The sequence below is a fragment of the Scyliorhinus canicula genome, chromosome 10 (genome assembly GCF_902713615.1).
Source record: "Scyliorhinus canicula chromosome 10, sScyCan1.1, whole genome shotgun sequence".
Taxonomy (NCBI): domain Eukaryota; kingdom Metazoa; phylum Chordata; class Chondrichthyes; order Carcharhiniformes; family Scyliorhinidae; genus Scyliorhinus; species Scyliorhinus canicula.
In genome coordinates, this window is record NC_052155.1 from 186,854,111 (window position 1) to 186,881,919 (window position 27,809).

The 27,809-nt window shown below is 46.7% G+C and overlaps 1 protein-coding gene across 2 annotated transcripts in view; it reads left to right on the forward strand.

Moving 5' to 3' along the window:
• Window positions 1–9,180: 9,180 nt before the first annotated feature.
• The window catches only part of gask1a (golgi associated kinase 1A), a 50,452-nt gene continuing 31,823 nt past the window's right edge, over window positions 9,181–27,809 (forward strand). Inside the window, exons 1-2 of one of the 2 annotated variants that reach the window (XM_038810333.1) lie at window positions 9,181–9,646; window positions 19,810–21,303. In XM_038810333.1, coding sequence (XP_038666261.1) covers window positions 9,644–9,646; window positions 19,810–21,303 — 1,497 coding nt within the window. In that variant the 5' untranslated portion in view covers window positions 9,181–9,643. The remainder of the gene's footprint in view (window positions 9,647–19,809; window positions 21,304–27,809) is intronic. The other variant, XM_038810334.1, reaches the window with a different exon arrangement.

Sequence of the window (27,809 nt, forward strand, 5' to 3'; positions counted from 1 at the left end):
CCCTCAGCCTCGTCTGGTCCCCAGCTTCAAGTGCGTCTCCTGAAGAAACACAACGTCTGCCTTCAAACTCCTCGCCGATCAGCCATAACCACTCTTTAGCCAGCTCCCCCAGGCCCACACCTCGCTCACCCTTGGCCCTCCTCAGGTTGTCTGCCACCATCTCCTCTCAACCAACTATGCCATATCAGCACCACCCACGTCAGCATCCCTCCCCACCCCGCTTTGCCCTCCCCCCCATAAACAAAGATAGAGAAAAACCCAACCATCCCTGTTCCTCCCCCAAACCCTCCACAGGTAAACTCCCCACTTCACTCCCGTTAACTAGCCAACCAGCTAGCATGGTGGCCCCCATTCGAGGCGTCCATCCAACTCCAAGCCCACGACCGCCCTTCACCCACAAATCCCCCAAACCAGTAAAGAAAACAAGGGGTGCGATTCTACAGCTTTGTTGCACTCGCACTCGAGCAAAACGAGGCCAATGAATAGCGGGAGAGGCCAAAAACGAGAACTGCGCCAGGCACCAAACAGTTTGCGAAGCAACCAGCCCGCTCCCATAAGTGAAATCGGGATCTCGCCGTAGCGTGGCGAGAAACCAATCATCACCACTTGAGCCCTATTTCCATACAATTAACGGGAGCCACCCCATATCCAACGGCCTCCTGTCATTCATCGATCTTCCCAGTAAGTGGTCAGGCTGGTGCCGATTAGTACTCCTTTTTAAAAACGTGAACCTGTGGGGAGCCGAGGAGGGGAGTAGCTATCTTTGCAAAGAGCCCGGGGGCACTGGGCTAGCCACCCCTGTGGTCAGCTGGGGGTGGGGGAGCATTCGCAGGGGTGGGTCGCCATGGGAGGATGGGGAGGCGCTGTGGGGAAACCGTGAACGGTACCACCATGCCAACCCCTGTACCCATTCCGGGGGCAACCCTTGTTTTTGCTGTCTGCCCCATCGTCCACCTATAACCCCGACTGACTGTCGAGGCCTCTGGCCGTGCAGCTGAGAGCTATCGCTAATAGAAAATTGGCAATCATGGTTACGTGAGCACTAATGGCGCCGTCGTCGTGCACCAGGCTCTCCACTGTGGTCGCCACCCTAGCAGTGTTGGCCTCGGTGCCACGCGTTGCCGGCGGCATCTCCTGCACTCGCCCTGGTTACTCTCCCGCTGCTCACAGCCGCCGCCACCTCATCCCAGACAACAGTGGCTGCCCTGTGGTTGACGTTCTGGGACCCTCGGGGGATCAGGGAATCCCTCCTAGCCTCCACGGCATCTAGGAGCCTGGCCAGATCTGCATCCCCGAATCTTGGGGCCAGTAGCCTGGGCGCCATTGTTGCGAGCTGGCTGGGGTTGGCTGTGCAAGCAGTGGTTTACGTGCTGCTCGACCTTGTTAGCGGGGGGAGGCTGGGTAAACGCGGTTCCAGCGAATCGGTTGGCAAGATTTCATTTGCAGCGAGAAGCCCGTGGGGCCTCGTCAAGGTGACCGATTAATGTTGAATAGCGTTGCCGGCCTCCCTGGACTGAGCGCCGGGAAGCTCGCGGTGGTTCACGCTCGCTACCACACTTAGAAATCTTTCCAGAGAATCCCCCCAAGAAAACACACTCACCCACTCCACATTTGGTCTTAAAGAATACATGATTTCTCTAATCATGTAGAAGCATTTATGCTGTATTGTACCAGCTTTGAGAGTTTGTTGCATTATTTGTAAAAATGCAAAACTCTAATAAAAATATATATTTAAAAACCTTACCTCTTTGACCAAGCTTTTGGTCATCTGGCCTAATATCTCTTTTATGTGGCTCGGTGTCAAACTTCATTTGATAACATTTCTGTGAAGTGCTTTGGGACATTTTACTATGTAAACCACTATATAAATGCAAGTTGTTGTTGAAAGTGGCCTGTGGAGGAGACGGGATCAGAGGTTGTACTATTTGAAGGGGAACAACAATTATTCCAGTGTCGTAGGCAGCATTTATCCATCAGCCAGCTCTATCAGAACAGTTTAATGCTATTACCCACATCACTGTTTGTGGGATATAGTTGTGCACAAACTAGCTGGGACTTAGTTTAATATTTTACCCAAATTACAAGACTTCTGGCAAATCAGCATTCCCTCAGTGCTGCAATGGAGTGTCAACCGTGGGATTTTCTGAATCCCCCAGCCGCGTATTTCTAGGCGTGCGCCGTTCGCTGTAGGCGGGATTCTCTATTCCCATTGCTTGTCAATGGGATTTCCCATTGAAGCCCCCCCCCCCCCCCCCCCCCCCCCCCCCCCCAACGCCGCTGGGAAACCCACGAGCGGAGGTGCGCGGCTGCCCAGAAAAGAGAATCGAAACGTCAGAGAATTCTAGCCGATGTGCTTAAATGGGGTTGGTATCCACAACCTTCTGGCATCAGAAGTGAGAGTACTGCCTACCAAGTGAAGCTGTTGGGTCAATTATAAATATGCCATGACAAACAGTGTTTCTTGCATGTCAGCACCATTTTCACTCTTTTTGTCTTGTCTAATGCTGTATTTTTCCTTATTGATGACAGCAGACATGACACTTTATTCTGAGGTATATTGTGCAGATTCAATTTACTGGGAATTATAATGTGTGGAAATGCCAGCGTTGGACTGGGGTGGGCACAGTAAGAAGTCTTACAGCTCCAGGTTAAAGTCCAACAGGCTTGTTTTGAATGACTAGCTTTCAGAGTGTGGCTCCTTCCTCAGGTGAATCACTGCTCACCTGAGGAAGGAGCAGTGCTCCGAAAGCTAGTGATTGGAAACAAACCTGTTAGACTTTAACCTAATGTTGTGTGATCCCTTACTGGGAATTATAGATAGTGAAAAGAAACAGTTTCTAAGAGTACTGTAGTGGTTAGACTTTGGGCACGATTTAAGGGTGTTTCCCAAAACCTGCAGTGCCGACCCCGCAATCAAACTGAGCTTTGATTTTTTTGGGGGGAGCCTCTGTGGGGAACACCCTGCTAAGGCCGCACTTACCTCACTTTTTAAATGCCGTCCCTATCTCTCGAACCCCACCCGGCCTCTGGTTCCCCCCCCCCATCGTCGTCCCTCCCCCCCACCCCCCCCAATGCCCCAACTTACCAATTAGGGTGTCCAGCCTCAGCCCGCCTGATAAGGGCACCCCGGGTCACCCCTTGAAGACTTCACCAACTGCAAGCAACTCCTCAAAATGCCACAAACTCAAACAGAACCAATAAAAAGTATTCCAAAATCAACATGCAAGTTGATGGTGAGCCCTTTAAATATCACCAGTATTGGAGGTGAGGGTGTGTGGGTTGGGGGATGGGGGGTACTTTCCTGATGCTGAACATGTGTTCAACTTTGTGTGTTTAAGAGAGGAGGGCCTTAGCTACGGCAGCGAGATCCAGAATGATAGCACCAGTGTCTAGTCACTGAGGACATTGACTGACCTCACAATCTGCATAGTTCCCATGCACACTGTTAATGCCCACGTCAATGTCCTCACCAAGATGGTGCTCTGTCAGGCCACAATGGAAATACATGTGAGCAATTCCATTTCGAAACTAAAACTCATAGTGCCAAAACAATGGATGTGTTGGAACCAAAGTTTGCGACCTGTAAGTTTGCATTCATACACTGTGCAAAAGTAAGTATTGGAACCAAAGGTCCAATGGTGGCGTGTCATTTTCATCAGACATGCAGTTAGTTACATCTGGATTCCCAATTAATCACATGTGGCTCGCGCCTGGTGAATTGGACAACACTGATGTAAAGAATTACTTAGGTGTAACATGCAGAGAACTTCCAGCAGGGTTATTTCCCTTTAATTCTTAACAGAATCTTTCAAACCTTCTTTTGAAGCAAACACCTTCCCACGCACCATATTTCACACAATCATCCTCCATCTGATTTTCTAAGTGCATTCAGGAAAATCTGCCCCACTCGTAAGTTGTTATTATGGGTTGTTGTTGCTTTTGCATCTTTGCAGTCTTCCCTTGAAGTTCCTTTAAAGAGGGGGTAATCCATGGCTTCTAATATTACAAACAGATCCTAACTGCACAAACTTTTCCAAGGAAGGCAATAAGCCAGAAAATACATATGTTATTGCGTTATGTTGTTACTCAGTATGTTATTTCTGTGACAGTAATACTGAAAGCAAATAGCAGAATGATACTTCCATGATCCAGTGATGTGTTCCTGTATGTTTTCCAGGGCTGGGTTACATTTGATCAAACTAATGTGCATGGGTATGCTGAGTGTTTTTCTAATGAAGGCACTGAAGTATTTCTCAAATATTTTATTCCAACAATAATGGCTCGATCTCTGTACTTTTAGACACATCTTTCATGTTCAATCTGTTGCGCTGAAAGGGAAAGGATTTTGCAGAGGAAGAGGGATACCACAGGGTCAGACTGGGCCAACTAACATTGATATAAATGAATGATGATGTACAGTATAACCAGAACCTGCTTCATCATAAGCCATTTGCTTCAGAATTTCATACAGCAGCTCAACCAATTTCCTGTTGTAATTATGAGTAAGGACTTTATCCCTTAGGCCTGGCTAACTACAAAAGGTATCAAAAATACTGAGACTTAGCCTGATTTGCTGCAGAAGATGATTAGAACAATACCGTTTAAGTATCCCAGAGATCTATGTGCCATGATAATGTTTTTATAAGTTTACAAATATCCCCGAAATCGCGATTATTTTCAGTTGTCACAGAATCCGCTATTTCCTAGTTTTCCGGTTCAGTGATCATATTAAAGATACAGAGAACAAACAGCTGGGTATAGGGCAGCTGCTCAGCACATTTATTTGAGTTGTTTGTTTGATCTGTGTGATGGATTTAGTAAAATTGTTAGCCTATCATAGTTTTGGACTGTTTGTATCTATAAATCATGATATGTGCATGCATTTTAGAAATTGATGCATGCTCACTTGTTCTTCAGGCACTGTTCAGACTACTAAGTCCTCAGTATTGCAGACAGGAAGCAGCCTCGCATTTCTGGTGGAAAATGCGCCACCCGTCTTATTGGGCAAGAACAAACAAGAATTGTCCTTGCCCCACACCTTAAGCAGGGGATTAAGCCTATTGCATTTGGTCTTAAAGGATCCAATTACCACTCCCGACCTCTCCCACCATACCCAGTTTCCTCTCTGCTCCTGATCCATTCCCAACACTGAACCCCCAGAACCCTGACCCATGCCACTACCCTGAACCTCACCTTGATCCCCAAATCAGGCCAACAGTCACCCAACCTTGGAGCCCTCTTCACCAACTGGCCCTTGAAGCTTGTCTAGGAACATTGAAACAAGGACCATGGCTCAATATCTGGTGTTTCTGATCCAGAGAGTTTCAGGTACGGCTGAATTACAGCCTTTCCACTAATGGTCCAATTTCTAGGTCAATCTAATCGCTTTCAGGAATTTTTTTCTACCTGTTTATAAACACCTTTTTTATTCATTCATAGGATGGGTGCATCACTGGCAAGGCCAGCGTTTATTGCCCTTAATTGAGTGACTTGTTAGGCTATTTCAGGGTCATCCATATTGATCTGGGTCTGGAGTCACAAATAGGCTAGACCAGGTAAGGACATTAGATTTCCTTCCCTAAAGGACATTAATGAACCAGTTGGCCTTTTAGGACAATCCACCATGGTTATCAATCCTCTTTTTTTAATTTAGAGTAGCCAATTATTTTTCTTTTTCCAATTAAGAGTCAATTTAGCATGGCCAATCCACCTAACCTGCACATCTTTGGGTTGTGGGGGTGAAACCCATGCAGACATAGGGAGAATGTGCAAATCACACGGACAGTGACCCACGGCCAGGGCCTGGGTTTAAACTAATTCAGCAGGGGGGTGGGAACCTGAATTGTAGCTCCAGTGCACAGGAGGTTGAGAGTCGTGAGGTCATGAGTATGGTTTCAAGGTCGCAGGAGTGTACCGGCAGGCAGGAAGGTGGTTTGAAGTGTGTCTACTTCAACGCCAGAAGCATCCGGAATAAGGTGGGTGAACTTGCAGCATGAGTTGGTACCTGGGACTTTGATGCTGTGGCCATTTCGGAGACATGGATAGAGCAGGGACAGGAATGGTTGTTGCAGGTTCCGGGGTTTAGATGTTTCAGTGAGCTCAGGGAAGGTGGTAAAAGAGGAAGAGGTATGGCATTGTTAGTCAAGGACAGTATAACAGTGGCAGAAAGAATATTTGATGAGGACTCGTCTACTGAGGTAGTAAGGGCTGAGGTTAGAAACAGGAAAGGAGAGGTCACCCTGTTGGGAGTTTTCTATAGGCCTCCGAAAAGTTCCAGAAATGTAGAGGAAAGGATTGCAAAGATGATTCTGGATAGGAGCGAAAGTAACAGGGTAGTTGTTATGGGGGACTTTAACTTTCCAAATATTGACTGGAAATACTATAGTTCGAGTACTTTAGATGGGTCAGTTTTTGTCCAATGTGTGCAGGAGGGTTTCCTGACACAGTATGTAGATAGGCCAACAAGAGGCGAGGCGACATTGGATTTGGTATTGGGTAATGAACCAGACAGGTGCTAGATTTGGAGGTAGGTGAGCACTTTGGTGATAGTGACCACAATTCGGTTAAGTTTACTTTAGCGATGGAAAGGGATAGGTATATACCGCAGGGCAAGAGTTATAGCTGAGGGAAAGGCAATTACGATGCGATTAGGCAAGACTTAGGATGCATAGGATGGGGAAGGAAACTGCAGGGGATGGGCACAATTGAAATGTGGAGCTTGTTCAAGGAACATCTACTGCGTGTCCTTGATAAGTATGTACCTATCAGGCAGGAAGGAAGTGGTTCAGCGAGGGAACCGTGGTTTACTAAAGTAGTTGAATCACTTGTCAAGAGGAAGAAGGAGGCTTATGTAAAGGTGAGACGTGAAGGTTCAGTTAGGGCACTTGCGAGTTACAAGTTAGCCAGGAAGGATCTAAAGAGAGAGCTAAGAAGAGCCAGGAGGGGACATGAGAAGTCCTTGGCAGGTAGGATCAAGGAAAACCCTAAAGCTTTCTATAGGTATGTCAGGAATAAAAGAATGACTAGGGTAAGAGTAGGGCCAGTAAAGAACAGTAGTGGGAAGTTGTGCGTCAAGTCTGAGGACATAGGAGAGGCGTTAAATGTATTCACACAGGAAAAAGACATTGTTGTCGAGGAGAATACTGAGAGACAGGCTACTAGACTAGACGGGATTGAGGTTCATAAGGAGGAGGTATTAGCATTTCTGGAAAGTGTGAAAATAGAGAAGTCCCCTGGGCTGGATGTGATTTATCCTAGGATTCTCTTGGAAGCTAGGGAGGAGATTGCAGAGCCTTTGGCTTTGATATTTATGTCGTCATTGTCTACAGGAATAATGCCAGAAGACTGGAGGATAGCAAATGTTGTCCCCTTGTTCAAGAAGGGGAGTAGAGACAACCCCGGTAACTATAGACCAGTGAGCCTTACTTCTGTTGTGGGCAAAGTCTTGGAAAGGTTTATAAGAGATAGGGTTTATAATCATCTAGAAAGGAATAATTTGATTAGGGATAGTCAACACGGTTTTGTGAAGGGTAGGTCGTGCCTCACAAACCTTATTGAGTTCTTTGAGAAGGTAACCAAACAGGTGGACGAGGGTAAAGCAGTTGATGTGGTGTTTATGGATTTCAGTAAAGTGTTTGATAAGGTTCCCCACGGTAGGCTATTGCAGAAAATAAGATGGCATGCGATTGAGGGTGATTTAGCGGTTTGGATCAGAAATTGGCTAGTTGTAAGAAGACAGAGGGTGGTGGTCGATGGGAAATGTTCAGCCAGGTGTTCAGTTACTAGTGGTGTACCACAAGGATCTGTTTTGGGGCCACTGCTGTTTGTTGTTTTTATAAATGACCTGGAGGAGGGCGTAGAAGGATGGGTGAGTAAATTTGCGGATGATACTAAAGTCGGTGGAGTTGTGGACAGTGCGGAAGGATGTTGCAGGTTACAGAGGGACATAGATAAGCTGCAGAGCTGGGTGAGAAGTGGCAAATGGAGTTTAATGCAGAAAAGTGTAAGGTGATTCATGTTGGAATGAGTAACAGGAATACAGAGTACTGGGCTAATGGTAAGATTCTTGGTAGTGTGGATGAGAAGAGAGATCATGGTGTCCATGTACATAGATCCCTGAAAGTTGCCACCTAGGTTGAGAGGGTTGTTAAGAAGGCGTACGGTGTCTTAGCTTTTAGTGGTAGCGGGATTGAGTTTCGGAGGCGTGAGGTCATGTTGCAGCTGTACAAAACTCTGGGTGCGGCCGCATTTGGAGTATTGCGTCCAGTTCTGGTCGCCGCATTATAGGAAGGATGTGGAAGCATTGGAAAGGGTACAGAGGAGATTTACCAGAATGTTGCCTGGTATGGAGGGAAGATCTTATGAGGAAAGGCTGATGGACTTGAGGCTGTTTTCGTTAGAGAGAGAAGAAGGTTAAGAGGTTACTTAATAGAGACATACAAGATGATCAGAAGATCAGATAGGGTGGACAGTGAGAGCCTTTTTCCTCAGATGGTGATGTCTAGCACGGGGGGACATAGCTTTAAATTGAGGGAGATAGATATAGGACAGATGTCAGAGGTAGGTTCCTTACTCAGATAGTAAAGGCGTGGAATGCCCTGCCTGCAACAGTAGTGGACTCGCCAACATTAAGGGCATTCAAATGGTCTTTGGTTAAACATATGGATGATAATGGAATAGTGTAGATGGGCTTTAGAGTGGTTTCACAGGTCGGCGCAACATCGAGGGCCGAAGGGCCTGTACTGCGCTGTAATGTTCTATTCTATTGGGTCCTCAGCGCCGCAGTCCCAGTGCTAACCACTGTGCCACATGCTGCCTTCTGGTTATCAATCCTGATACTAATTTTTTATTCCAGATTTAATTATTAACTGAATTTAAATTTCCCAGCTGCTGCGGTGGGATTTTAACTGTCTCCAGATCTTTAACCTATTCACTCGCTTACTAGTCCAGTACCATAATACTATACTACTATTCCCTTCAACCTCACTTCCTTGTCAAAAGTTACAAGTATTTGCTTCTTGTATGAAGTGGGCCTTCACAAAGAAATAAAGCTTTTACTTTGAAATGAACTTCCGCACATAAACGGCCCTCCCCTGAAGGGGAGGAGATAGGCAGGCAGTTTTAACTGTGTTTCTGCTGGTACTTTTCATTGTAGATTAGGTTAGAAATGAAACGGGAGTTCAATGCAAGTGATGTTTGATGGACTGAGCCTTAAGGAGTAAAGGACTTCATGGAAATCTGGGAGCTATTGATCATCAGGTACTGCTCTTCAGCGCATAGCAAGAGAGATGAATTTCACCAGAAACAAATTAACAAATAGTTTGCATTGAACTGTTTTGAACTGCAAATAGAAGGGAGAGTTATCTGATTTCTCTTAAAAATGGAAAGTAGCACAGAAGGGTCAGTAAAGTAATACTGACACAAAAAAAAACTTAAGGCTGGCTCCAGTATAAAACTGGCTCAGTGTAAACTAGCTCAGGTTTCTTACTAAAATGCCGTTACTGCACAGAAGGGGAAAAAAATGCAGTAAATCCCCACTAGCCACCTCATGAAGGAACGGATAGAAGATAGCAGAAGAATTTCTGACATGAATGTAAAAGATACATTTCAAAAGGTGCGAGAGAATCATCATTCCTGAGGAGAAATGGTATGATTTCATCATTTTTATCAAAGTGCTTTCCTACGTTTATTTTGAAGCATTAGACTCAACTCAATTTCCTAAAAGAAAATCTAGCCGACCACGTAGGTAAGTCAGAGCTTCACAACACTTCAACCTGGCTCTCATCTCTCAAAAGCAATGCTACAGTCATTCCAAGTCCCAGCAGGAGGACAGTGAGATCTTAAAACCATATTGTGATGTCAAAGTGAGATGTGCTGTAAAAGAAAGCCTTGCATTTATATAATGCCATTCACAACGTTAGCACATGCCAAAGCTTTGTGCAGCCAATGGAGTACTTTTGAAGTGAAACTTTTGTAATGGAAGCTGGGCAACCAATTTGTACGCAGCCAGTTTCCACAATCAGCAAGGCAGCAATAGCCAGATAATCTTTTTTTAGTGATATTGATTGAGGGATAAACATTGGTCAGGTCAGGTCAGAACTCCCCTGCTGTTCTTCAAAATAGTACGATGGGACCTTTAATGTCCAGAGAGCTGATAGGACCTCAGTTTAGTATTCACCCAAACCAGCATTTCGGGCACGATCCGATTGCCACTCTGCACCTGAAAGTCAGTCCGCTGCGGCTCAGCGTGGCCGATTAAAGCTGGGAGACCCCGCTCCCGGAATCTAGCCGGCTTACAACGTCTCGCGAGATCTAACGCAATCTTGCAAGACGTTGCGGTGTAAATCCCGCCCACTGTGGGCAGGATCACTTTTTGGCCAATCTGCATATTAAAACGAGACAGCTAATCTCACCTAAATGTGGGATCTAATGAAATGAAATGAAATGAAAAATGAAATGAAAATCGCTTATTGTCACGAGTAGGCTTCAATGAAGGTACTGTGAAAAGCCCCTAGTCACCACATTCCGGCGCCTGTTCGGGCAGGCTGTTACGGAAATCGAACCGTGCTGCTGGCCTGCCTTGGTCTGCTTTCAAAGCCAGCGATTTAGCCCAGTGTGCTAAACAGCCCCAGTGTGCTAAACAATCCGTTGGTCTCAGAGACCTCGGCAAGCGCCGTTTGGTATTGGTCTCCACAAACAGGGACCAGATGGAAAGGCGCTCGGGGTCCCCCAGGGATCAGAGTGTCCCAGCTTCATGCCTTTGGGAAGGGTGGTGCCCTGGCACCTTGGCACTGCCAGCATGGCACTGCCAAGGTGCACAGGTGGCATTGCCAGCAGGCATGGGCACTGCCAGGGTACCAGGTTGGTAGTGCCAAGCTGGCATTTTCTCCACATGTGGGATCGGGCCGGGGGTGCCCTGCGTGGGTGTAGCGGGGGGGCTGGGGATCCTCCCATAGTGCGTTTGAGCTGGAGGGTGGGAGTCGCTTCGAGGGCCTCAGATCGGGACGCCATTTAAAAACGGAGTCCTGATCGCTCGCTACACTAGGGAGTTCCAGTGAGCTGAGCTCCTCAGTGTACAAAACGGGGCTATGTGTGACCTTGGCTGGGCATTCCCCGCTGCTGCCCCTTATACAACCTGAGTCGCGTTGTATAGCCATGTGTTGCTCGGTGCTATGAGCGCCAGGAAACACGCGGCTAAACGCACTCACTATGGGACTTTCTCCCAATTAGTTGAATCGCGCCCTTCATCGCCAGCACTCCATCATTCGAATGTCAACTAAGATTTTCAAATTTAACTCTCTGGAGTGAGACTAATGTTTGAGTGCAAGGCAAGAGTGCTACCCACTAAGCTAGTACAACAGAATTGCATTCGGATAAGGTATTTGGTGTGGTGGTGTAAGAATAAGTAAAAGTGTCAACTTGATTGAGTGGGTATATTTGTTTCTGTAGCTAAAGGTGTGAGCTCACTCTAAGGTTTGAGCACATAATCTAGGCTCAGTACCAATCTCAGCAAATGTTGCATTACTAGAGGTGCTGTCTTTTAATAGAGATGTTAAACAGAGGGCCCGTCTGCCAGGTTAGCACAAGTGATTAGTACTGTGGCTTCACAGCGCCAGGATCCCAGGTTCGATTACCTTCTGGGTCACTGTCTGTGAGGTGTCTGCACGTTCTCCCCGTGTCTGCGTGGGTTTCCTCCGGGTGCTCCGGTTTCCTCCCACAGTCCAAAAACGTGCAGGTTAAGTGGATTGGCCGTGCTAACTTACCCTTAGTGTCCAAAAAAGGTTAGATGGGGTTATTGGGATACGGGGAAAGGGTGAAAGTGAGGACTTAAATGGTTTGGTGCAGACTCAGTGGGCTGAATGGCCTCCTTCTGCACTGTATGTTCTATGCTCATTGAATGTGAAAGATTCCATGGCACTTTGTGAAGAGGTTTATGGAGCTCTGCCAATGACCTGGCCATCATTTATTCACCCTTTAATCCAGTGTTTTTCAAACTTTTTGCCCCGCGACCCACCTTTACCAACCGGCGGACCTTCGGGACCTATGCTCGTTAACGTTTGCGAGATATGCCGGCTGACCTTCCAACACACCATTATTGCTGACTTTTAATGCAGCAGGTGGGCCTGTTTGGTCTTCACGATCTCTCTGGCTTCGTCATTAATGTTACATTTCTGTTAAACACTTCAGCCGATGATTTAAGTTCTTGTTGAATGCTTTGAAAAAAATCAATAGGTTTGTCCTCGAACTCTCCATGCTGAGTCTTCAAATGCCTTTGAAGATTTGAGAGTTTTAAACTTCATTTCTCAGTACTTCCCTGCGTACAGCATACATTGGCTTTGCATCCTGATTTCCATTGGCACAATTAAAGCCATACCTCAAGAAACCATCTTTATACTGCTTTGTTCCCGATTTCAGTTTCTTCTTGATTGTTTGTTCACCAGAGGCCCTGGAGCTCGGGATACAGCTCACACCAACACTGCCTTGTCCTGCCGTGGACTCGCTTGAGAAGCTCTTTCCAGCAGATTTAGTTGTGAGATCCTGGGCTGTTTGTATCTCTGGCCCTCTCTACCTTATTACAAAATGACCCATATTCAGTTCTTCTCATAGTCCTGTTGCTTGCTTGCTGGCAGCTACAAAATGGAGGAATCTCACCTCTATGATTTTGCACCCAAAGCATTGATGTGCCAGGTGCATGACCTCTCTGCTGCTGCCTCTGGCGGAAAGACTCATCGTTCATATTTGAAGGCCGGTCACGGCCGGCATTCTTTTTTTTACTCTGAAACTATATTTCAAAACCTAATTTTTCCAAATTTATGACTTTTTACTGCTAAAAATTAAAGCAACTTCAGGTGAACATGTGCATCCTGACATATTTTAAATATAATATTTAAATATTTTAAATATATTCCCATTTCTTTCGAAATTTAACCAATTATAGAAAAAAGTTCAATCTTGTTTTTACTTGACAAACTACGACTTTAGAGGAGATGAAATAATTTGTCAAACACACACAATGCCACACTATTTCTTACTGGTCGCACTGCATTGTACTATCCAAACATCTAAGTCACCTCCTGCTCCATTCTCACCTTCCTGCTTTCCAGAGAGGGTTGACGCAAAGTGATGACTGTAGGTTTTTTCCAGTGTTCACATATATCAGCCCTATCGACTGGCCTCGTTTAATCAGTATTCCGAGAAACCTGGCCTGGCTTCTTCTCACTGTACCCTCCCCAGTCACAGCCCACTTCCCGACCAGCACTTGCCGTTGTGCAAACGGACGTTGTTCTGGCCGTTGAACAGATTGACCAAATAGCCGTAGGTTGCATATTGCCGATCAGTGGCGGGGGACGAGCCGAGCAGCACACAAAGGAAGAGCACCAGAGCGGAGCTCCAAGCTGGGGCCACCACTGTTTGCATGGCGTCCACATGGACACCCGTCAGCCCATCTCGCCTCCCCCCTCCCCCGCCCCACCGCTCTGCGCACGGTGACCAGCACACAGCCCAGCCTCACGCCGCCCGCCCCCTCAAACGCCGCAATCAATCGGGGACTGCCCGCGGCTGCATTCTTAAAAGCCGGTCGCGGCAATTGGGAACTTCTCCGCAAGATCGGAATCGCCACAACCAATCGCTCCATGACCCTCCTGACTCCCGTGGGTCGCGACCCTGAGTTTGAAAAACCATGCTTTAACCAACACCACCTAAACATATTCATTCATCCCATTGCCATTATTGGGAGCTTGGCATGTGTAAATTGGTAGATGCGTTTTACTTCAAATGTAAACTATTGGTGTAAATATGCTTTGGAACATTCTGAGGATTGCAAGGTGAATATAAAGGACGAGATCTTGCGGCGCTTCATGCAGGCAGGATCCTCTGGCCCTGCTGATGGCAAACCCCCAGCACGTGTTTCCCGCTGGCTAGGGGTGGTATCAATGGCAAATCCCGTTGACAGCGGCGGGACCACATGTTCCAGCCCCCGGTCAACAGCAGGCCGCCTCACGCCGCCATGAAAGACACCGCGGGACGCCAGAAAATCCCACCTACAGATGCAATTCTTCATTTTAACAGTTTAAACTCATACTTGACTTGAAATGTTAACTCTATTTCTCTCTCCACAGCTGCAGCTGGACCTGCTGAATATTTCCAACACTTTGTCCTTTCTTTCCAGATTTCTGGCATCTGCAGTATTTGCCTTTATTTTAGTGTTTGGTTTACGGACGCCCCTCTCCCAGGGATGCCTGCCTTGCAGAAGCTCTGCTCTTCTCGCCATCGGGCTTTCCTTTAGTCTCTTTTACTGTGCGCACCTTCATTGCGTTCCGTTTTCCTCCTGGTGTAAGATGAGGTTGCATACCCATATTTCCTTCCTCGGCAACTGGCTCTGAATCGGACTTTTGCACATGGGTTCCAACTGAAGTTCCACCCTTTATAGTATAAGAGTGTTGGGCAGGGCAAGGTTTAATGTGGGACTGCTGAACAGTCCTGACCATGGTATAATACAGAGTCACATGAGAGTAGACAGTGGAGAACAGTCTGGAAGAAGCCTGCATGGAGACAGACCCATGTACGGCAGGACCTTCAACATGTTAATAGTTATGGGGTTATCAATAAATAGTTTATGTTGAATCACCGAAGCCTCCAGGATCTCTGTGAAACACCAAATAGCCTTTACAGCATGGTGGCAGTGAGGGATGGACCGCAAAAGGCCAGAGAAGGTGGAGAAGGAACCCAGATTCTCAAAGTGTAAAGAAGTACAGAAACTGAATCCTGGTGCAAGGGAAGAGTGTCTAAATTGAAGACACAGTTGGAAAGTACCTCAATAAAACCCCAAAGTGTCCGAAGGTTGGGTGGGGTTACGGGGTTGGGGAGGCGAGTGGGCCCAGGACTGGGAAGCTTTTTCAGAGGATCAGTGCCGACTTGATGGGCTGAATGGCCTCCTTCTGCACTGTAGGGATTGTATGATGATGACAAGGACAAAGCTCTGCAGCAGATAGAGAAAGAAGACAGAATTTAGATCAAAAAATGTAAATCCGACACTGGAGCTCAAGGAACTAGAAGAACAAGTACCGGATTCCTCAAACATACTGAGAACCATTGAGTTGTTGAAAAATGGCATGGCTGAAATTGCAAAACAAATGGAAATAAAAGCTGCGTTTTGAAACGTCAATTACTGGCCCCATTGAAAAAGAAAATCTGAATCCGCTCCATTTACGGGATGCTGTCGTTGCTGGTTAGGCCAGCATTTATTGCCCATCCCTAGTTGCTCTTCAGAAAGTGGTGGTATGTTGCCTTCTTGAACCGCTGCGGTCCTTGAGGTGGAGGTACAATTACACCCACAGTGCTCTGAAGAGTGTACATTCCCTTTGGAAGGAGCAGGACAAATTTGTGGTGTCCAAACAAAAGGGAAATGTAATGCGAAGGAGCGCAAAGAGCTAGTCAAATGGAGGTAACCAAGTGCCAGAAATACAGAGTATTACAACTTCAATGCCAAACCAACAAAGTCAACCCAAAGCAACTAAGATTAATTTACTCCAAATGTGACAGAATGGGATACATAGAACATAGAAAAATACAGCACAGAACAGACCCTTCGGCCCACGATGTTGTGCCGAACCTTAGATTATCATAGAATTTACAGTGCAGAAGGAGGCCATTCGGCCCATCGAGTCTGTACCAGCTCTTGGAAAGAGCACACTACCCAAGGTCAACACCTCCAACGTATCCCATAACCCAGTAACCCCACCCAACACTAAGGACAATTTTGGACACTAAGGGCAATTTAGCATGTTCAATCCACCTTACCTGCACATCTTTGGACTGTGGGAGGAAACCGGAGCACCCGGAAGAAACCCACGCACACACGGGGAGGATGTGCAGACTCCGCACAGATAGTGACCCAAGCCGGAATCGAACCTGGGACCCTGGAGCTGTGAAGCAATTGTGCTATCCACAATGCTACCGTGCTGCCCTTAAGAACAAATCAATCTACACTCCATTATTCTGCCGTAATCCATGTACCTATCCAATGCGCAAGAATCATCCAGCTTCCAGACCATCTGAATTTAAGAAGCCAGAAATTTGAGGGGGGAGAAAGGCTAGCAAGTAAAGATTGTATTGTAAATATCTTATCCCCCCTCTCCTTACCTTTTCCCCTCTTTGCTTCTCCCTTCCCTCCTACATCTGTCACAGTTTACCCTCTGATTTTAGTTTCTCTGCTGTTTGGTCTTTCACACATTTTATTCTCTCTGGGGACTGCCATTAGCACTCTTTCCCCTTGGTTTCTGTGGCTATGACTCATCTTTCATTCCCTCACCACACAGTGTAAGTATCTCCCAGTTTTCTATGCCTTTTCACTATGACAAAGGGTCATCTGGACTTGAAACGTTAGCTCTTTTCTCTTCCTACAGATGCTGCCAGACCTGCTGAGATTTTCCAGCATTTTCTCTTTTGGTTTCAGATTCCAGCATCCGCAGTAATTTGCTTTTATATATTTACAACATCTTTCATGTTTCAAATCCATCCAGGATTACAGGTATCTCTGAAACTTTAAAAAATCCTCAAACTGCTGTTCCCGCTGCATTCCAACCCTTCTTATGTCTAAATTCTTTTTCAACATATTGTTATCTCCCAAATCAGTGCCCGTCTTTCTCTGGAATTGATCCAGTCAGATTTCCATACTCAGCCAACATGGAAACAGCTGGGGTACATTTTTCCTTCTCACCTGTGATCTCCCTTCATCTTCCGCGTCAATACCTTTCCCCTGTTGCCCAACTCTGTGGGACTGCCTTTACGATGTCCCACTCTTCCTTATCCAATCATGGCTGGAGCATTTCCTACAAAGACTTCACTTTTTACCCTGCACTATTACATCTGGAGTTCCCCAAGGCCCTATCCTTGCCCTTTGGTGACATCATCTGAAAGGTGGAGCCAGGTTCTACATGTACACTTACAACTTACATGTACACTTAGTAAAGTTTCCAGAACACGTAATAGAGCAGAGAGTACAGAAAGCCGCAGGAATCCAACTTCAGGCACAGCAAAAAAGGGGACAACTATGAGAAGAGGGGCGGTCAACACAGGACTAAAGGTGTTGTACCTAAATGCACGCAGTATACGAAACGAGGTAAATGAGCTTGTTGTGCACATTGAAATTGGCGGGTTCGATGTCTTTGTAGACATCACAGAGACATGGCTGCCAGGGGATTAGGGCTGGGATCTAAATATCATCAGCCACTTTTCTGCCCGTTTGACCATCCCGTCTATATCTTCCTGTAACCCAAGACACTCAACCTCACCGTTAACCACCCGGCCAATCTTTGTGTCATCCACAAACTTACTGATCCTGCCTCCGACATCGTCAGCTGTGTGATTTATATAAATGACAAATAATAGGAGACCCAGCATAGATCCCTGTGGTGTGCCACTGGACAGTGGCTCCCAGTCACTAAAGCAACCGTCTGTCATCACCGTCTGTCTCCTACAGTTAAGCCAATTTTGAATCTACCTTATCAAGTTACCTTGTACCCCAGGTGCATTTGCCTTCTTTATAAGTCTCCCATGTGGGACCTTGTCAAAGGTTTTGCTAAAATCCATGCAAACTGGGCAGCACGGTAGCACAAGTGGATAGCACTGTGGCTTCACGGCGCCAGGGTCCCAGGTTCGATTCCCTGCTGGGTCACTGTCTGTGGGGAGTCTGCACGTCCTCCCCGTGTCTGCGTGGGTTTCCTCCAGGTGCTCCGGTTTCCTCCCACAGTCCAAAGACGTGCAGGTTAGGTGGATTGGCCACGATAAATTGCCCTTAAAGTGACCAGAAAGGTTAGGACGGGTTGTTGGGCTGCGGGGATAGGGTGGAAATGGGTCGGTGCAGACCTGATGGGCTGAATGGCCTCCTGCACTGTATGTTCTATGTTCTACATCAACTGCACTACCCTCACCTACAGACCTGGTCACATGTTCAAAAATTTAAATCAAATTTATTTGGCATGACCTCCCTCTGACAAAGCCATGCCTGCTATTCCTGATCAAACCTTGCCTCTCCAAGTGGAGATAGATTCTCTCCTTCAGAATTTTCCCCAATAGTTTCCCTACCACTGATGTAAGGCTCACTGGTCTGTAGTTCCCTGGCTTATCTCTACAACCTTTATTAATTAGTGGGACCACATTAGCTGTTCTCCAGTCCTCTGGCACCTCCCGGAGGCCAGGGGGGAATTAAAAATTTGGGTCAAAGCCCCTGCAATCTCCTCCCTTGCTTCCCACAGCATCCTGGGACACAGTTCATCTGGACCTGGAGATTTGTCCATTTTTAAGCCTGCCAAAACCTCCAGTACCTTGTCACGCCCTGTGACAATTTGCTCAGAAACTTCACAGTCCCTCTCCCTGAGTTCCATATCTACCTGCTCATTCTCTTGGGTGAGGCCAGATGTGAAGTATTTGTTCAACACCCTACCAATGTCCTCTGGCTCCACGTACAGATTTCCCCCTTGGTCCTTAATGGACCCTGCTCTTTCCCTGGTTATCCGCTTCTCATTGATATACTTATAAAATATCTTGGGATTTTCCCTACTTTTACCAGCCAGAGTATCCCTTCTTTGCTCTCCTAATTGCTTTCTTAAACTCCAACCTGCACTTTCTGTATTCCACTAATGCCTCCTTGATTTGCTCCCCCTGTACTTGCTAAAAGATTCTCTTTTCCTTCTCATTGTACCCTGAATGTCTCTGGTCATTCATGGTTCTCTGGACTGTTTGCAGTCTCACCATCTTATTCCCCCTGGGCTGAGCTTTGTATTCCTACATTCAATCCATCATAAAGACTACCTGCATCCACCTCCATGACATCAACTCAAACCCCTGCCTCAGCTCATCTGCCATCGAAACCCTCATCCTTGCCTTCACCAGCTCTAAGCTTGACAATCTCAATCCTGCCCTGGCCGCTTCTCAACCTCTATCCTCCATAAATTCAGCTCATCCAATCCTCCATTGCCCTCGCCCTCCATCGGGCCCTTCTTGCCCAATGGGGTGAATTTTACCTGCCGTGGTGGGCTTGTTTCCCGCAGGAGGCTCACATAAAAAGAGGTTGGCGCCCATCTCACCACCTTCCCGCCCAACCCCGAGCTCACCCCCATGCCTGCCATATTTAAATGAACAATCGGGTCAATTGGAGTTGTTATCAAGCCTATTGATCTGATAATATGCCGCCCCCACAGTATGACATTTGGCGTTGACAACAGGGCAGGAGTGGGAAGCCCAATTTTTCACAGCAAGTTGTTGAACAGTAGGATAAATACCAATTGCTTAACTCACGAGAACAGCTGAGGATGTCTTGCTCAACTACAAAAGGCAGGTTGTTGAAGATAACAAGTGTCCAACTGTCGATGCTGAAATTTTAGAACAAAACCTACGTAGGAACAGCGGAAGTAAAACCATAGTGATGAGAGTGTGAAACTTGCTACTTACAACATTGAGTGGAGGAGGCGGATAACACAGATACATTTAAGGGGAAACTAGTTAAGCACATAAGAGAAAAAGAAGAAGATGCAAATGGAGTGATATGAAGTAGCGTGGGGGGAGATTCAGGTGGAACATAGGCACTGATACAGACCAGTTGTGCTGAATGACCTATTTCTGCCTGCCAATTCTACGTAATGTAAAGCCACATTATTTTGCTGCTTTGTCGATGAAAAAGTCTTCACTGAAGACATTTAATACATTTTCCATGAACTCTTTCCAGTAGGCTGTGGTAATGAGCATCGAGATTTTTATGAAGCGGCACAATTTTGTTGACTGTTATTTTCTTCCCCCCCCCTCTCCTTTCAGGCGTCCAGATTTAAATTAAAGAGAAGATTAAGGAAGAAGCCCATGGCTGTCTGCTGTCTCTTCACTGCCCTATCCATGGTGGTGATAAACACTTATCCATCTCTCCCTTTTGATGACAAAATGTCTGGCCTTGATTACCATGCACCCAGCCAGCCGCATGGAAAACTTGCTGATCAGCAAAGGAGACTGTGGAGAAAGACTGGCACCTTCCCCAAGCAAACAATTCCCTTCCACGGAGGAGACAAATTATTACCAATGGAAAACAGCCACCTCAAGAGATGGCATTCGAATGTTAAGCCACACAGCTACGTAGAGTCATTTCAAAAGCGGGATAGCTATGGGGAAATGCAAAAGTCTTTTAGCGTTTTGCAACGTAGAGACAAATTGCTGCAGAAAAGACACAGAAAGATTACACTGCGCAAATTTCTGGATAGCCAGAGGCAAGAAGTCATCAGGAACACGAAGCCACCCATGATGCCAGGGCCTTCAAGGATTGGCCCGATATGTTACCAGCCATTAGTGGATAAGGCCATTTCACAAGTTCTTAAGCCTGGTGGGAACAAAACAACCATCCGAGATTTGGGGGAGATGTCTGAAATATCCTCTATTTCAAATTACACAGCAGATACAAAGGACTTGAGGTCTCTGCAGACACACTGCAAACCTGACGTTCAGAACATTGCTGCTGAAAAACAAGTTTTGCCGCAATTTAAATTTCTTTCAAATCAGAACAGGTTATTTGTTCAGAAGCTTAGGGGCAACGAATACAAGAAACTTGGGAAAGTGCTATTCTTCAATGCTGCAAGGATGAGGTACCTGAATTTTTCCTTGTTAAATAATGGGAAAAGTGAGCGACAGACTACTTTACAAGTGAGCAAAAGGATAACTGAGCCTAAACTCTGTGACGGCGTTGAAACCAGTCATCCAGATTCAGAGATGGAAGATAGCTTAAGGCTCCCTGAGGATCCTCCACCCTGGTTTGACTCGAGTGACATTGAAAAGATGAAACTGTTGGCTCGTGGTTTAGTGGGTGCAAAAGCCCGGATACCAGCTCATGGGCAAGTCATCAAAGTAGGCCTAAGCCTTCATTCTCCCATCGTGATCCATGACCTCACGGGGCATTGTCAAGAGGGACTGTGTGGACTAATAAAGCGGCCCAGTGACCTTGATGAAGTCTTCGCTTTCCACCTGGACAGGGTGCTGGGTCTAAACCGGAGCCTGCCTGTTGTAGCCCGAAGATTTAATGATGCACTGCTCCCATACAGGTTCACCGACGGAGTGGCCAGGCCGGTTGTTTGGTGGGATGCAGACATACAACATCTGAATGATCCCAACAACGACCAAAACTCATTCGAATTGAGCTGGTTTCAATACCAGGCGGTACTGCGGCAACAGTGCGGCACCAACATGGCCCCCGGGAATCACACTGTGTCCTGCCTCAGCGTGAAACACTCGGAATGGGGCAAGTTAGCTCTTTTTGATTTCCTCCTACAGGTAAGCTTTTTCATATTAGAGCTAACTTTCCACTATCTTTAAAATAACTTAGAAACATTAGACTTGATGGCTGGAATTTTACAAGTCCTGCCATGGGAGCAGGCTGGCAGATAAGGTGAGGTGTAAAACTGGGAGGGATGGTGAGTGTGTCATGCCTATCGATTGCTCACCTTCGCTGGTATTGCACCAGCAGCCAAGTAAGTGGTAGATGGCTCACATGTCTTTCGGCCATTTGAGGCTCTTAGGTGTCCAGTTCATGGCCATTTAAGGGCCTCTTCCTGCCAGTGCTGGTATTGTATCAATGTTGTGCCATTGTTTTAAAAAGGTGTGAGGAATAGGCCAGAAAATCATAGGCTGATCAGTCTGACCAGTAGTGGACACATCGTTGGAATCAATTCTGAGAGATGGGTGGGATAGACCATCACTTAGAAAGGCAGAGATTGATCAGGGTTAGGTTTTGTTGGGGGAAGATCACCTTACTACATAATCAATTTTTCAAAGGAGGTCACAAGAAGGATTGATGAGGCTATTGCAATGGATGTTATCTGTTTTTAAAATAAATTTACAGCACCCAATTATTTTTTTTCCAATTAAAGGACAATTTAGCGTGGCCAATCCACCTAGCCTGCACATCTTTGGGTTGTGGGGGCAAGACCCACAGATACGGGGAGAATGTGAAAACTCCACACGGACAGTGACCCGGGGCCGGGATCGAACCCGGGTCCTCAGCGTCATAGTCAGCAGTGCTAACCACTGTGCCGCCCCTACAGTGGATGTTATCTACATGGATTTCGGTGAGGCATTTGACAAGATCCACATGGCAGACTGGGCAGAAAAGTGAGATCCCATGGGATACAGGGGAAAGATGGATTCAGAATTGGCTCAGTGATAGGAAGCAAAGAGCAATGGCTGATGGATCTTTTTTGTGAATGGAAAGCAGTTTCCAATGGCATTCCACAGGACTTAATGTTGGGGCTCTTGCTATTTGCTGTATAATGATTCGGACCTAAATGTGGGAGGCATGTTTGGGAAATTTGCAGATCACACAAAAATTGGTTGTGTAGTTGACAGTGAGGAGGATAGCTGCTGTCTCCAGAATTATATCAATGGTTTGCTTCAGTGGGTGGGAAAATCGTAAATGGAATTCAGTCCGGGAAAGTGCGAGGTAATGCATTTGGGGGGGAGAACAAAGCAAGGGAACAATAATCAGCAAGGGAGCAATAATCAGCAAGGGAGCAATAATCAGCAAGGGAGCAATAATCAGCAAGGGAGCAATAATCAGCAAGGGAGCAATAATCAGCAAGGGAGCAATAATCAGCAAGGGAGCAATAATCAGCAAGGGAACAATAATCAGCAAGGGAATTCTTAATAATCAGGAGGATAGTGAGTGGGGTAAAGGAAGTGAGGTACCGTGCAGTGCATGTCCACAGGTGCAGAACAGTAGCAGGAAAGGTGTAGAACGTGGTAAAGAAAGTATATGCAATGCTTAACTTTATTGGACAAGCTATCAAATACAAAATCAGGGATAAAATACAGAAACTGTAAAAGCCACAGGTTAGGTCACAGCTAGAATTTTTTGCACAGTTCTGGTCACCGCATTACAGGGAGGACATAATTGCTCTGGAGAGCATGCAGAGGGGATTATTTCACCCAGAGGGGATTCTTTCACCCAGAGGGGATTCTTTCACCCAGAGGGGATTCTTTCACCCAGAGGGGATTCTTTCACCCAGAGGTGATTCTTTCACCCACAGGGTGGTTGGAATTGGAATGAACTTCCTGAGAGAGTGGTGGAGGCAGGTTCAATCGAGGTATTCAAAAGGGAATTGGCTTGTTAGTCGAAAAGAAAAAATGTACAAGGTTACGGGGATAAGGCAGGGCTGCGGGACCAGTTAGAATACCCTTTCAGAGGGCAGCACGGTGACGCAGTGGATTAGCCCTGCTGCCTCACGGCGCCGAGGTCCCAGGTTCGATCCCGGCTCTGGGTCACTGTCCGTATGGAGTTTGCACATTCTCCCCGTGTTTGTGTGGGTTTCACCCCCACAACCCAAAGATCTGCAGGGTAGGTGGATTGGCCACGCTAAATTGCCCCTTAATTGGAAAAAATGAATTGGGTACTCCAGGGTCCCAGGGTCCCAGGTTCGATTCCCGGCTGGGTCACTGTCTGTGCGGAGTCTGCATGTCCTCCCCGTGTGTGCGTGGGTTTCCTCCGGGTGCTCCGGTTTCCTCCCACAGTCCAAAGATGTGCAGGTTAGGTGGATTGGCCATGCTAAATTGCCCGTAGTGTCCTAATAAAGTAAGGTTAAGGGGGGATTATTGGGTTACGGGTATAGGGTGGTTACGTGGGTTTGAGTAGGGTGATCATGGCTCGGCACAACATCGAGGGCCGAAGGGCCTGTTCTGTGCTGTACTGTTCTATGTACTCTAAAGTTATTTAAAAAAAAGAAATACCCTTTCAGCGAGCCAGTGCAGATTCGATGAGCCGACTGGCATCCTTCAACACTGTAAAAGCTCTGTGATTCTGTAAGATTTACAAAAATGTTGCCAGGGCTTGAGGAATGGAGCTACAAGGAAAGATTGGATAGACTAGAGATTGTTTTCCTTAGAACAGAGGAGGCAGAGGGGTGACCTAATTGAGATGTACAAAATTATGAGAGGCCTAGATAGAGTAGGTGGGGAAGACCTATTTCTCCTAACTGAGGGATCAATTACTGGAGGCATAGATTGATTAGTAGAAGGATTAGAGGGATCATGAGGAAACATTTTTTCACCCAGAGAGTGGTGGGCATCTGGAACCCACTGCGTGAATTGGAACTGGCGTAAAAGCGACCTTGCTGTAACCTGCAAGGCTACGGACCAGCTGCTGGTACCTGGGATTAAAATGAACGGCTAGTTAACTTTTATCTCTCTTCTGGCTAGCACAGATGCGATGGACTGAATGGCCTCTTTCTGTGTCATAACGTTTCAATGGGGGGAGAGATCCACATCACATGGCAAGGTTGTCGGATAGCTGGTTGCCTGACTGTAGCCGAGACGTGGAAGAGGAGGTCCCCTCCTTTTTGGGCACTCCGGTGGCAAGAGCTGCCCTTCCTTATGGAACCCTCCTGACCTATTGCTTGCCCCACCTGCCGTTGGGTCAAAATCCTGGAATCCCTCCCTAACAGCCCTCTGGGTACACCTACACCACATGGACTGCAACAGTTGAAGAAGGAGGCTCACCACCACCTTCTGGAGGGATGGGAATGAAATGCTGACTTAGCCAGCAACGCCCACATCTTGTGAATGGCTCCCCCCCCTCCTCACCCCCTCCCCCCCCTCCTCACCCCCTCCCCCCCCTCCTCACCCCCTCCCCCCCCCCCCCCCACTTACCTCAATTCCAGGCCTCCAGCCCTGCTCCTGGTCCTACTACAATCCCCGCAGTTCCGGGATGCGCAGCCTCTGATTGATTGACAGCTCTGGGAAGCAGGACATCCTGCCTTGGGGCGTGGATACCATGACCTCAGGCAACTAAACGCAATGGTGACTTCCAGAGCCGGCGGAGAGAGGATCTCCCCGACATCCAGCTGGGAAGTGAGGTCACCATCTCCATCAACACCAAATCCAGGTCAAGGGGTAATGTTACACATTTCTGTGAGTGTGTTTACAATACCAGCCGGTCATATTGGATATTGTACATGGATCAGCTGGTGATCCCCATGTAGATGTATTTACAACAAAAACTTTGTATTTATTTAGCACCTTTAACATAATGTGGGGAGGGGCGTGTCACTATTGCCCAGAAACTGAACTGGACTAGCCATATAAATTCTGTGGCTACAGGAGCAGGTCAGAGGATGAGAATTCGGTAGTGAGTAACTCACCTTCTGAGGTGACTGAATCCACCTTCTGCAAAGCACATGTCAGGGGTTTGATGAGATGGAATACACTTCACTTGCCTGGATGATTACAGCTCCAACAACACTGGTGAGGCTTGTCACCACCCAGGTAGACCACCTGATCAGCACCTTATCCACCACCTTAAACATTCACTCACTGGAAACATTCAATTACTGCACCGCAGACACATTATGGCTGCAATGGTTATCACCGCAGACACATTATGGCTGCAATGGTTATCACCGCAGACACACTATGGCTGCAATGGTTATCACCGCAGACACACCTTGGCTGCAATGGTTATCACCGCAGACACACTATGGCTGCAATGGTTATCACCACAGACACATTATGGCTGCAATGGTTATCACCGCAGACACACTATGGCTGCAATGGTTATCACCGCAGACACACTATGGCTGCAATGGTTATCACCGCAGACACACCTTGGCTGTAATGGTTATCACCACAGACACACTATGGCTGCAATGGTTATCACCGCAGACACACTATGGCTGCAATGGTTATCACCGCAGACACACCTTGGCTGCAATGGTTATCACCGCAGACACACTATGGCTGCAATGGTTATCACCGCAGACACACTATGGCTGCAATGGTTATCACCGCAGACACACTATGGCTGCAATGGTTATCACCGCAGACACACTATGGCTGCAATGGTTATCACCGCAGACACACTATGGCTGTAATGGTTATCACCGCAGACACACCTTGGCTGCAATGGTTATCACCGCAGACACACTATGGCTGTAATGGTTATCACCTACAAGAAAAATCAACAGCACCTTCCAAAATCGAAACTCTCCCTATTGGCACTTCACCTTTCAGACTTCGCCACGATGGTGCAGCAGTTCAAGATGTTGGCTCACTGCCATTCTTTCAAGGGGCGAGCAAAAATGCTGGTTTTGCCAGTAATTCCCACATCCCATAAATTAATAAATAAATTGGGCTTTGCCCCTTCGGCACAATTTACTTACAGCAGGCTGTGAAGATGTGGTCATGCCCAAAGTGACTGAGGGAAGAAATTATGGTCCTTGTTTGAATGCAATTTACTCCTAACTAACCCCTTAGTGGGGGTGATGGAGGTGGGGGTGGGGAGGGGGGGGGATGGTGATGGTACTGTGGGTAAGTGGGCAAGGGTATACAGGCACCAACATCATCATGGACCCATAGGTGGGTCACATATCCTCTGGGATATCAGGTCGGAGGAAACTAAATTCCTGACCCAGAATTTGGAAGTATGCCATTCAGGAAAACACAACTAAAAGATGGGTAACCCTTGGAGGCTGACATCGCCCAGCTTCTCCCGCTTTAACATCCCTCCTCCGTTCAGTTCCAAATCGGATACAGAAGGAAGTCAAGCCCATTGTAAAGATCCTCATAATTTGAGGTTTTATTTGTTGCAATTGCCAAATACCAGTATCAAGACATTGCTGAGTGATATGGAGCTTATACAGAAATCAAAGGAGTTGCTGTATAAGACTGGTGCAGCTGCTGTTAGTGCTGTGATTCATTAAATTGTTGTAAAAAAAGCCAGAGGCTGGAAGTAATTCAGTGATTAGTCATTACTTTGCATTGCAGACATTAATTGCCATGACCAAACACTGAAGCAAACTTTCCTGATAATCTAAATGAAAACCTGATGTCCAAACAACAACTGTCACAGAGAATTTTAACATTTTTGCCAGCCATTCCAAGTTGCATCTTGTTCTGTTACCCAGTATTAGTATAAATGCTTCCAGTTGTCAAATAGGATTGTTGTCAAATAACAGAGAAATGGAGATCCTTCCCATCGCTTCACACAATTCAGTAAGGGTGCCTTTCAACTCTACATTAATTTCTTTGCATGTTACAATCGCACCCACCTCCAGTTCCAAAAGCCCATGATGTTGGTCACATACTGTGATCACTCCGCATGGCTGCTGAGGAGTCAGCTTCTTGTGAATCTACCCTGGAAAATTAACTTCACTAATACTCAGATTAATTGTTACTCCTCAGAACTTTCTATATCCTCCAGTACCGCTCCCATGTTACTGTGGACACTGGAAAACTGCCTGGAACTGGCTGGCCTGGAGTGATGGGCAATATAGGGTTGCTGCTCCCCTTCCTCCAAAGAACAATCTTCATTTGCCCAGGTGATTTCTGTATATAAAAAAAATTTGCTAGAGTCCTCAAGAATTAAAGACGGCTGCACATTAGAAGATTTCAGGGAGAAGAAGGAAAGGACTTCCATTTGCATGACTCACTTCACAACCTGAAGACATCCCAAAGCACTTTACAGTCGATGAAGTCATGTTGAAGTGTTGTTACTCTTGCAGCAAAGAAACTATGGCATTCAAATTGACGTGCAGCAAAATTCCACAAACCTCAGTATGATTACAGCCAGATTACCTGTTTTGGTGATCGACATTGGTTGAGGGATAAATATTGGCCTGCACGCCGGGGAGAACGCCCTAGCTCTTCTCCAAAGTGGTGCTGTGGGATTTCTTATGTCCGCCCAGCAGAACAGACGGGGCCTGGGTTTAGTGTCTCATCCAAAAGGGCAGCACCGTCTCTGTACGGTACTGGGAGTGTTAGCCGTGATTTCGTACTCTTCTATCATGGACCTG